At 53.3% G+C, this 12,003-nt stretch overlaps 1 protein-coding gene across 2 annotated transcripts in view; it reads right to left on the reverse strand.

Annotated features, from left to right (window-relative positions):
- The window catches only part of LOC105473172 (procollagen-lysine,2-oxoglutarate 5-dioxygenase 1), a 41,576-nt gene that overhangs the window by 11,270 nt on the left and 18,303 nt on the right, over positions 1-12,003 (reverse strand). For both annotated transcript variants that reach the window (XM_011726818.3, XM_011726819.3), the window contains exons 6-13: positions 10,535-10,598; positions 8,101-8,198; positions 7,419-7,520; positions 6,715-6,846; positions 3,972-4,093; positions 1,367-1,471; positions 503-628; positions 8-149 (exon numbers count right to left, since the gene is read on the reverse strand). In XM_011726818.3, coding sequence (XP_011725120.2) covers positions 8-149; positions 503-628; positions 1,367-1,471; positions 3,972-4,093; positions 6,715-6,846; positions 7,419-7,520; positions 8,101-8,198; positions 10,535-10,598 — 891 coding nt within the window. The remainder of the gene's footprint in view (positions 1-7; positions 150-502; positions 629-1,366; positions 1,472-3,971; positions 4,094-6,714; positions 6,847-7,418; positions 7,521-8,100; positions 8,199-10,534; positions 10,599-12,003) is intronic.

Consider the following 12,003-nt stretch of genomic DNA (forward strand, 5'->3'; position numbering starts at 1 on the left):
GGCTGACCTGCTGCCGGACATTGGCACAGAAGGCCATGTCAGGGTCCAGCTTGCTGTGGTGGAAGAGATCTGGGGACTGCAGCTCACCCCGTAGGGCACTGCCTTTGATCAAGTAGATGTTTGAAATATAGGGCACATTCCAGACACCACTGCGGGAGAGAGAGAAAGAGGGTGGGGTCAGAGGCTGGTGGTGGGGAAAATGGAGGGAGTCACAGGCTGGTGGTTGGGAGTCACAGCCTGGGGTCTGGGGAGTCTGGGCCGTGAGAAGGGGAAGGCACAGGCTGGGAGGGCACAACTGTGGTGATTTGATTCCCCCACCCTGGACACGTGGGCCTATTTGTCAGGAAGTCCTTCTGTGTGTCTAACTGCAGTCTTCCTTGCTTCAGATTCTACAGGAATCTGAGGGTAACAAAGACAGGAATATTGGGGAGGGATCCCCACAAACCCAGGCAGAAGCCAGATGAAGGTGTCCCTCACCCACCCCCACCCTGCAGGTACTCACATGCGCCGCCCCTGCACAATGTCCACGTAGTCCTCGGAACGGGCATAGTAGCCATCTGCACTGAGAGCCCCCCAGAAGTTCGACCACAGCCTCCCATGCCGGGTCATCAGCGGGGCGATGACGTTCCTGAGGAAGGGAGCACCTCAGTGGGAGTGGGAGGCAGCACTAACCAAGGATGGGGGGAGGAGGGAAGGGGGAGGAGGGTGCCCCTCAACCTGCATGCAGGGGTCCCCAAGCACCTCACTGGGACAGACAGTGCCTTGGCTGGGGTGTCGGGGGTTTCTGGCACCTGCTCCCTTCCATGGGGCAGCCAGGAGCAGACAGGGCACGACACCTTCTCTATCACAACCTGGGGTATCAGGCTGGGGATCCACAGCTCCGGGTAATGGGTGAGGCCAAGGAGGAGGAGGAGGAGGAGAAAGAGGACGAGGAAGATGAGGAGGAGGAGGAAGAGGGAAAAGGAGGAAGAGGAGGAGGAAGACAAGGAGGAAGATGAGGAGGAGAAAGAGGAGCAGGAGGAGGAAAAAGAGGAGGAAGAGGAGGAGGAGGAGGAAGAGGAGGAGAAAGAGGACGAGGAAGACAAGGAGGAGGAGGAGGAAGAGGAAAAGAAGGAAGAGGAGGAGGAAGACAAGGAGGAAGATAAGGAGGAGAAAGAGAAGCAGGAGGAAAAAGAAGAGGAAGAGGAGGAGGAGGAAGAGGAAAAAGAAGGAAGAGGAGGAAGAAGACACGGAGGAAGAGGAGGAGGAGAAAGAGGAGCAGAAGGAGGAAAAAGAGTAGGAAGAGGAGGAGGAGGAGGAAGGCAAGGAGGGCTCCAGGGACCAGGCCAATCCAGAGCAGTGCTGGGCGTAGACGGAGCAGCCTCACTTGTTCTGTTGGATCAGCAGCCGAAGACTGTTGGGCTCGGTCAGGGCCACGTCAGCATCCACGCTGAAGTAGTAGGTGCAGCTGCGGTCTTGCCGGCACAGGTCTCTGCAAGGAGGATGCAGGGTCAGTGCACCTGATCCTGGTGCACTGGTGGCTGCTCACATCTGTGATCAGAGTCTGGCTTCACCACATACCAGCCAAGGGGCTTTAGAGAGGTCACACCGGCAGCCTCAAAGGTTCCTCCCGACTCTGAGTCCCAAACCCCTGGACTTCGGGGCTCTCACCCAAGGCCCAGAGCTTGGCAACTGGTATCAAGTGCCCTGAAAACCCCGGTACTGGGAAGAACACAGCCCACAGGTGCCTACATGGCCCAGGGTGGGGAGTAAGCTGGGGCTGCCTTTCTGAAATGCAATTCAGTAACTTGTACCAAAAGCCTTAAAAATCTATGTTACTTTTGTTTATCTGGTGCAGGACTCAGCAAACGAGGGTCTGTGAGTCAAACTCTGGCCCTCCCTGGTTTTATACAGCTCATGGGCTAAGAACAGCTTTATGTTTTTCCTTTTTTTATTTTTTTATTTTTATTTTATCTTATTTTATTTTATTTTTTTGAGAACGAGTCTCACTCTGTTGCCCAGGTTGGAATGTAATGGTGCAATCTCAGCTCACTGGAACCTCCACCTCCCGGGTTCAAGCGATTCTCCTGCCTCCACCTCCCAAGTAGCTGGGATTAGAGGTGTGCACCACCATGCCCAGCTAATTTTTGTATTTTTAGTAGAGACAGGGTTTTACCATGTTGGCCAGGCTGGTCTCGAACTTCTGACCTCAGGTGATCTGCCCGCCTTGGCCTCCCAGAGTGCTGGGATTACAGGCATGAGCCATTGCACCGGTCTTTTTTCCTTTTTTAGAGATGGGGGTCTCACTGTGTCACCCAAGCTGGAATGCAGTGGCACAATCACAGCTCAGTGCAGCCTCAACTTCCCCAGTTCAAGCAATCCTCGGCCTCCCAAAGTGCTGGGATTACAGACGTCACCCACTGCACTTGGCTGGTTTTATGTTTTTAAGTGGTTTCAAGAAAAAAAAAATCAAAAGAAGATGATGTAAAAATTATGTAAAGGTCATCACCAGGTGCAGTGGCTCATGCCTGTAATCCCAGCACTCTGGGAGGCTGAGGCAGGAGGATAACTTCAAGCCAGGAGTTTGAGACCAGCCTGGGCAACATAGCAAGATCCTGTCTCTACAAAAAATAAAAATAAATTAGCTAGGCACAGTGGCTCACACCTGTAATTCCAGCACTTTAGGGAGGCCGAGGCGAGTGGATCACTTAAGGTCAGGAACTTGAGATAGGCCTGGACAACATGGTGAAACCCTGTCTCTACTAAAAATACAAAAAGTAGCCAGGTGTGGTGGCATGCACCTGTAATCCCATCTACTCGGGAGGCTGAGGCAGGAGAATCGCTTGAACCCGGGACGGGGAGGTTGCAGTGAGCGGAGATCACGCCACTGCACTTTAGCCTGAGTGACAGAGTGAGACTCTGTCTCTAAATAAATAAATAAAAATTTAAAAATTAACTGGATGTGATGGCACATGCCTGTAGTCCCAGTTTCTTGGGGGGCTGAGGTAGGAGGATCGCTTGAACCCAGGGGTTTGAAGCTACAGTAAACTATGATCCTGTCACTGCACTCCAGCCTGGATAACAAGAGTGGCACCAAGTCTCAGAAAAAAAAAAAAAGACATGAAAGTCAAATTTCAGTGTCCATAAATGAAATTTTGCTGGAACGCAGCCTCACTCATTCACTTACGTATTATTTGTGGCTGCTTCTGTGCTACTAGGGCAGAGCTGAGTGGTTGTAACAGAGCCGGCAGAGCCAATTTGCAAAGATTTATGATCTAGTCCTTAGCAGGAAGCTTGCCAACCTTTGATCTGGACTGTCTGACTCTTCTACAATCAACACAAATTGCTTCTTTCTTTGTTTTTGTTTTGCTTTATGAGACAAGGTCTCGCTCTGTTTCCCAGGCTGGAGCACTGTGGTGCAACCATAGCTCACTGCAACCTCGACTTCCTGGGATCAAGAGGTCCTCCCGCCTCAGCCTCTTGAGTAGCTGGGACCCCAGGTCCAAGCCACCACACTTGGCTATTTTTTTTTATTTTTGAAGAGATAGGGTCTCGCTATGTTGCCCAAGCTGTTCTCGAACTCCTGGCCTCAAGCGATCCTTCAGCTTTGGCCTCTCAAAGTGTAGGGATTACAGGCATGAGCCACTGCCACCAGCCTTTTTTTTTTTTTTTATAATAAAGCAAAACATTCGAGGTTGCCTCCCTAATTGTCAGCCTTTGTCTACTTCTGCCCCCAGTCCTTCCTCTTTCTCTGATTTGCTTCCTGAACCCAAATAACATGGCTCAGCCCTGCTCAGGAGCCCCAAGGGTTGGCAGGACAGAGGCTATTTTCCCATTTGACAGATGGAAACTCCAAGGCCCAGAGAGGGGCAGAACTTGCTAGAGCACACACAGCCTTCTGAACTCCTGTCACTCAGCCTGCTGCTCCTTACCACAGCCACAGCTCCCCCACCCACCACTGTCAGTGGAGAGTACTGTGGCCCACAACTCACGCGCCCATGTTCCTGGCGTCCGCATTCGCCATCCGCACCTCGGGGCCCACTAGCTTCACAGACTGGTACTCGCTGCCATGCTCTGCCAGGAACTCTTCCACCTGAGCCTTGTGGTGCTGCTCCTGGGGGTGAGGATGGGAAAGGGGTTGGGGGGGGTGAGGAGGAGGACACAGCTTCCACCCAGGGACTGCAGCACCTGCTGTCACTGCCATGCTGTGCCCCTTCATCTCTGGCACCCCGGCCATCTGCTTTCCTTTGCCCATGCCAGCCCTGTGCCAGGAACGCCCTTCCCTGGCCATCCTTTGCCCATTCTCCCCTGACCAGGCCAGGCCTTCTAAGGGCCTCTGTCATCAGGATAGAGACCCGCCACCACTCTTAGGATCCCACATCCAGGGACATTGCTGATTACTAGGTGTGGCCCAGGAATCCACTTTGTTACCAAATGTGTCAGGTGATCCTCGACTTTGCTTTGAAAAACAACAGTCTGCAGGGCGCGGTGGCTCAAGCCTGTAATCCCAGCACTTTGGGAGGCCAAGATGGGCGGATCACGAGGTCAGGAGATCAAGACCATCCTGGCTAACCCGGTGAAACCCCGTCTCTACTAAAAAATACAAAAAACTAGCTGGGCGAGGTGGCGGGCGCCTGTAGTCCCAGCTACTCGGGAGGCTGAGGCAGGAGAATGGCGTGAACCCAGGAGGCGGAGCTTGCAGTGAGCTGAGATCCGGCCACTGCACTCCAGCCTGGGCGACAGAGTGAGACTCTGTCTCAAAAAAAAAAAAAAAAGGGGCCGGGCGCGGTGGCTCACGCCTGTAATCCCAGCACTTTGGGAGGCCGAGGCGGGCGGATCACAAGGTCAGGAGATCGAGACCACGGTGAAACCCCGTCTCTACTAAAAATACAAAAAATTAGCCGGGCGCGGTTGTGGGCGCCTGTAGTCCCAGCTACTCGGGAGGCTGAGGCAGGAGAATGGCGTGAACCCGGGAGGCGGAGCTTGCAGTGAGCCGAGATCGCGCCACTGCACTCCAGCCTGGGCGACAGAGCGAGACTCCGTCTCAAAAAAAAAAAAAAAAAAAAAAGAAAAAGAAAAAGAAAAAGAAAAACAACAGTCCATGTCGGGTGCAGTGGCTCATGCCTGTAATCCCAGCACTTTGGGAGGCTGAGACCGGTGGATCACAAGGTCAGGAGTTCACTAGCCTGGCCAAGATAGTGAAACCCCATCTCTACTAAAAATACAAAAATTTAGCCAGGCATGGTGGTGGGCACTTGTAATCCCAGCTACTCAGGAGGCTGAGGCAGAGAACTGCTTGAACCTGGGAGGCAGAGGTTGCAGTGAGCCAAGATCGCACCACTGCACTCTAGCCTGGGCCACACAACGAGACTCCATTTCAAAAAAAAAAAGGAAAAACAACAGTCTGGCTGGGCGCGGTGGCTCACGCCTGTAATCCCAGCACTTTGGGAGGCTGAGGCGGGTGGATCATGAGGTCAGGAGATCAAGACCATCCTGGCCAACATGGTGAAACCCCATCTCTACTAAAATACAAAAATTAGCCAGGCGTGGTGGCGGGTGCCTGTAGTCCCAGCTACTCGGGAGGCTGAGGCAGGAGAATGGCTTGAACCCAGGAGGCAGAGGTTGCAGTGAATTGAGATCATGCCATTGTACTCCAGCCTGGGAGACAGAGCAAGGCTCTGTCTCAAAAAAAAAAAAAAATTAGCCAGTTGTGATGGCGCGTGCCTGTAGTCCCAGTTACTTGGGAGGCTGAGGCAGGAGAATCGCTTGAACCCAAGAGGCAGAGGTTGCCAAGATCGTACCACTGTGTGACCTTGGGCACATTACTCAACCTCTCTGACCTCATGATCCGCCCGCCTCGGCCTCCCAAAGTGCTGGGATCGTACCACTGCACTCCAGCCTGGGTGACACAGCGAGACTCTGTCTCAAAAAAAAAAACAAAGAAAACCAATTTGACTGCCACCAGGTACAATTATGAAGGATTAACAGGGCCAGGGATGGAAGTGAAGATGACAACGGTTAGAGGCACCTATATGTGTCCTGTGCACCAGGCACCTTTTATGGACTTCACATGTCAATTTGCTTAGCCCTTGCAGCAATTCTGTGTGATTGGACAATTATTGTCCCTATTTTATTTATTCACTTTTTATTTATTTATTTATTTATTTATTTATTTTGAGACTGAGTTTTGCTCTTGTTGCCCAGGCTGGAGTGCAATGGCGTGATCTTGGCTCACTACAACCTCCACCTCCCAGGTTCAAGCGATTCTCCTGCCTCAGCCTCCTGAGTAGCTGGGATTACAGGCATGTGCCACCACAATCGGCTTAATTTTGTATTTTTAGTAGAGGCAGGGTTTCACCATGTTGGTCAGGCTAGTCTCGAACTCCCGACCTCAGGTGATGCACTCACCTCGGCCTCCCAAAGTGCTGGGATTACAGGCGTGAGCCACCACGCCCGACTATTATCCCTATTTTATAGATGAGAAACTAAAGCACAGAGAGGTTGAGTAATGTGCCCAAGGTCACACAGCCAATAAAAATAGTGGCACTGGGATTCAAACTCACCCAGACTGACTCCAAAGTCAACTCAGTGATTTGGGGACACAGTCCACTGGTGACTGTCATTTGGCCCAGATAAGCAAGATTCAGTGAGACCCTCAGGGGTCTCAGGCTATGTTGTGAAGCTGGGCCCTGGACCTAAGCCACATGACGACCCCTCAGAGTGCCTGCTACTCACGTGGTTGTGGATGAAAAGTCGCATGTGTTTCCGGGGGTAGTGGAGCTGCAGGAGCCGCTGGAAGAACAGGGACACGAACGGCGTGGGCTGTTCGATGAACATGCCGACCAGGACCGTGGGCAGAGCTTCATCCTGCACCAGGGAGGGCGGCATGAGAGTCCAGCAGTGTCCGGCCGCAGCGCTGCCACTCCACCCCAGGGTGGCCCAAGGAAGCCAGAGCCAGAATCAGAAGCAGGTAGACTTCCCAAGAAAGGTGCCCAGGCTGGGGACCTCCAGGCAGGGGGTGCAGGAGGGCAGGGAAGCAGCAGGAAGGTGCCCTGGGGAGGGAGCAGCAGAAGCCCAGGCCTGGAGCAAGGACCCGGTTGAGGGCCTGCTATCAGGAGATAGTGGCTGGCGTGGTGTTCAAGTTGAGTCATAAATGAGGATGAGGTTCATGGGATGGGGAGGGGGCTGCAGGAGAGCCTGAAGGACCAGGCAGAAGAAACCAGAACCTGGACATTTCGGAGGAAGCTAGAGACATGCAGTCTGAGAGGGCTTCCAGGAGAAGGCACTTGGGTGGCAATCGAGATAGAACCCTAGGCAGGGAGATGACCTCTTCACTTTCCACCAAAGACAATGGAGTCTATTCCAGAATCACCCATCTCGCCATCTCAGGGGACTGAGCCCCCCGTGTCCCTCAGGCACAGGCCTGGGCGCAGCCTCACCCCAATGCCCTTGAGGCTGCGCAGGCCTTCGTCACACACGGTGCAGCCCGTCTCGAACGTCCAGAAGCGCGGGATGTAGTTGCCCAGGTAGTTCAGCTGCAGCTGTTGGGGAAACGTGGGGTCACAGAGAAGCCAGTCAGCCCTACCCGCCACAGCCCTGACTCACATCTCCCTGGGCCCCTGGTGGGTCAGCAGAATCCAGCCTTCTCCCACTCCCTAAGGGGGTCTTGGAGATAATGCTCCATCCCCAGGAGATCACCAAGCCACTCTGAGAGAGGGCGGGGGAGGGCTTGGCACTCCAGTGCTTCTCCTGAGAGCTTGTAAAATGCAGATTCCTGGGTCTCGTGCAAATGTGAAATAAAGGTTTACTGAGTGAGTAAATGACTCTGCCCTGGGGTGACAGAGTACAGATGGCTCTGGTAGCCCAGCCTAGGCCTGGATGGGGACAGCAGCCTCCTATGTGTCCTGTGCCCAGCAAGAATAGACGGAGTACCACTGACCAACATAGCAGGAAGAGAAGGCACCACGCTGAGCTCAGATGTGAGGACAGAAATAGTGAGTTCATAGCAGGCCCCCAGGTAGGTGTTCCTGGCCCCAGGGGGATACTGTGGGGTCACGGTGAGAAAGAAATTGGGGCTCTGGCCCCCCTCGCACACTCCCCAGGGGCTGGGGCCCCCCCTACCTTGGTTGGCCCGTTGCCATGGATCAGGACTGGGAGGGTGTCATAGGCCAGGTTCCTCGCTCTCACATGGCCCATTTCAAACTTGAGCACGACCTCATCTGGGGGTCAGAAAGCACAGCCCCACCCAGCATCAGACCCAGAAGTCAGGCTCAGGGTCCAACCAGTGGGCTCAAATCCCAGCTCTGCAGTGGGTAGATTATGTCCTTGGGCAAGTCACTTCTCTCTATGCCTCAGTTTCAGGAATAATCCCTTCTTCATAGGGTGAGGGGGAGGATTTGTGTTGGGCAAGCGTGGGGCACCAAGCCTGGCCCATGATGAGCACAGAATCCATGGCAACCCCTGTACTTGTTGTGGTTACTTACAGCCAGAAGCAGGGACTGGGAGAAGAACAAAGACGTGGAACATCCCAGCTCCAGGCACCTCAGAGAAGCCCCAAGAGAAAGGGTCTGGGAGGCGCCTTCTCTGAGTAGGCAGAGCAGCACTGAGAAAATGCCAGAGCCACACAAAGGGGAGGCCTGGGCATGATCAGGACAGATCTTGTCCCAGTGGAGGAAGCCCCTTTAGCAGGGCCCCAATACCCATGTTGTTTGTGTGTGTGTGTGTGTGTGTGTGTGTGTGTGTTTTGAGACAGAGTCTCGCTGTCACCCAGGCTGGAGTGCGCAGTGGCACAATCTCGGCTCACTGCAACCTCCACCTCCCAAGTTCAAGTGACTCTCCTGCCTCAGCCTCCCGAGTAGCTGGGATTACAGGTTACAGGCACCCGCCACCATGCCCAGCTAATTTTTGCATTTTTAGTAGAGACGGAGTTTCACTATGTTAGCCAGGATGGTCTTGATCTCCCGACCTTGTGATCCGCCCGCCTCGGCCTCCCAAAGTGCTGGGATTACATGCGTGAGCCACCACACCCGGCCCATTTTTTTTTTTTTTTTTTGAGACAGAGTCTCATTCTATTGCCCAGTCTGGAGTGTAGTGGCATGATCTTGGCTCACTGCAACCTCCACCTCCCAGGTTCAAGTGATTTTCCTGCCTCAGCCTCCCGAGTAGCTGGGATTACAGGCACATGCCACCATGCCCAGCAAATTTTTGTATTTTTAGTAGAAACAGGGTTTCGCCATGTTGGTCAGGCTGGTCTCGAACTCCTGATCTCTGGTGATCCACCCGCCTTGGCCTCCCAAAGTGCTGGGATTACAGGCATGAGCCACTGTGCCCAGCCCCCAATACCCATGTTTGACCCTATTAGTCTACACATAGGAAAATGGGTATTTCAGCTGGGCACGCTGGCTCACACCTGTAATCCCAGTACTTTGGGAGGCGAAGTGGGAGGATCACTTGAGCCCAGGAGTTTGAGACAAGCCTGCGCAACATAGTGACACCCTGTCTCTATTTTAAAAATTAAAACAGGGCTGGGCATGATGGCTCACGCCTGTAATCTCAGCACTTTGGGAAGCCGAGGCAGGCAGATCACCTGAGGTCAGGAGTTCGAGACCAGCCTGGCCAACATGGTGAAACCCCATCTCTACTAAAAAAATACAAAAATTAGTCGGGCATGGTGGCGTGCGCCTGTAATCCCAGCTACTTGGGAGGCTGAGGCAGGAGAATTGCTTGAACCTGGGAGGCTGGGAGGCAGAGGTTGCAGTGAGCTGAGAATTCGCCACTGCATTCCAGCCTGGACGACAGCGCAAGACTCCATCTTAAGACAAAAAAAAAAAAGGAAAACAGATAGCTCCTGACCTGCCTGGATCTGAACTTAGTGCTTCTTAACCCCCAGAAACCACAGGCAAAGGGCACACTGTTTCTGCATCTTTCTGGGAGCAGAGCCGTAGCTTTCATCAGATTCTCAAAAGGGCCATTTAGCCACAAAGTCAGCAATGAGTGGATCTGGTTCACTTCCCTTTTGGAAAGATAAGAAAACTGAGTCCCCTGTGGGGAGGAGGTGTGACTTGCTTGAGATCACACAGGAAGACCTACGGCAAAGCAATGTCATCACCAGCCACAGACACGAGGCCAGACCCAGGGATGTTTGTGGCATCAAGGGTCAAGTAGCCTTTTGCTTCCCAAGCTGCCTATGCCACCAGCTGAGTTCCTGCCCCCAGCCTAGGACTGCTTCACCTGGAAGGTGGGAAGGCCGGGAAAGCAGGGAAGGAGCGCCCACCTGCAAGGACCTCGTATGCAGGGCAGGGGGTCCAGCACCTGCTGTGCACATCCCCCAACTCCTCCCAGACTGAATGCTCACCTGTCCCAGGCCCCCAAGAGAGACACGGCTCTGCGCCGGGACATCCAAGTGGTCCCTGGGGACCTAGGGATGAACCCAGTGACCTCCCAGCACAATGGCCAGAAAGAAGCAGCCCAGTTCTCCTCCTTGGGCGCAGGCTCTGCCAGGAATCCTTCCTATCACCCCTCTCAGGATCCACCCCTCCCCATGGGGGCTGCTCACCCAAAGCTCCATCCAGGTTCTGGAAGATACGGCAGCGGTGGTCCAGGGTGATATTGATCTGTTCCTGCACGAAAGAGGGTACCAGGCTGCAGCAGGGACAGGCCCTGGGGGGTCTCACCCAGTGGGGGGAATTCCCCTCACAGTCTCACCCAGTGGGGGGAATCTGTCCCCCAGCCTCGGCCCTTTCTCCCCACACCTACTCTGCCATATCACATCAGGGCAGTTGGGTGCCCAGAGAAGGCCAGCAGCCAAGCTCCTGGGGTCTACAGTCTAGTGGCTCCATTCACAGAAAACCAGGGACTCTGAACTGGAAGGAATCTAAGAATGCAGCCGGCTCACCTACAACAACGACGGCCGTAAGAGTAACCAGCGCCTGCCAAGCACATAGCTACTCCAAATATTCTGTTTTTTGAGACAGAGTTTCCCTCTTGTCACCCAGGCTGGAATGCAGTGGCATGACCTTGGCTCACTGCAACCTCTGCCTCCCGGGTTCGAGCAATTCTCCTGCCTCAGCCTCCCGAGTAGCTGGGACTACAGGTGTGCACCACCATGCCTAATTTTTGTTGTTGTTGTATTTTTAGTAGAGATGGGGTTTTGCAATGTTGGGCAGGCTGGTCTCGAACTCCTGTCCTCAGGTGATCCACCCGCCTCGGCCTCCCAAAGTGCTGGGACGACAGGCATGAGCCACTGCGCCTGGCCACTACTCCAAATATTCTACACATGGGTCGGGTGCGGTGACTCACACCTGTCATTCCAGCACTTTGGGAGGCTGAGGCAGAAGGATCACTTGAACCTAGGAGTTTGAGACCAGCCTGGGTAACACAGCGAAATTTCATCTCTATAAAAAAATTTTAAGGGGGTGCATGCCTATAGTCCCAGCTACTCAGGAGGCTGAGGTGGGAGGATCGCTTGAGTCCGGGAGGCTGAGGCTGCAGTGAGCTATGTTTCTGCCACTGCACATCAGCCTGGGTGACAGTGAGGCCCTATCTCAAATAAATAAATAAAATATTCTACATATATTAATCAATTTAATCCTGACAACATCTCTGTGAGAAAGTACTATCATTATTGCATTATTTTAATTTTAATTTTTTTATTTTTTTAATTAATTAATTAATTTTTTTTGAGACAGAGTCTTGCTCTTGTTGCCCAGGCTGGAGTGCAATGGCATGATCTCGGCTCACTGCAACCTCCACCTCCCAGGTTCAAGCAGTTCTCCTGCCTCAGCCTCCTGAGTAGCTGGGATTACAGGCACCCGCCACCACACCCGGCTAATTTTTGTATTTTTAGTAGAGACAGGGTTTCATTATGTTAGCCAGGCTGGTCTCAAACTCCTGACCTCAGGTGATCCACCCACCTCGGCCTCCAAAAGTGCTGGATTACAGGTGTGAGCCACCACCTCTGGCCCATTATTGCATTTTATAACGGAAAAAACAAGGCACAGAGAAGCTGCCCGATGTCACACAACT

Source organism: Macaca nemestrina, chromosome 1 (assembly GCF_043159975.1).
Source record: "Macaca nemestrina isolate mMacNem1 chromosome 1, mMacNem.hap1, whole genome shotgun sequence".
NCBI lineage: Eukaryota > Metazoa > Chordata > Mammalia > Primates > Cercopithecidae > Macaca > Macaca nemestrina.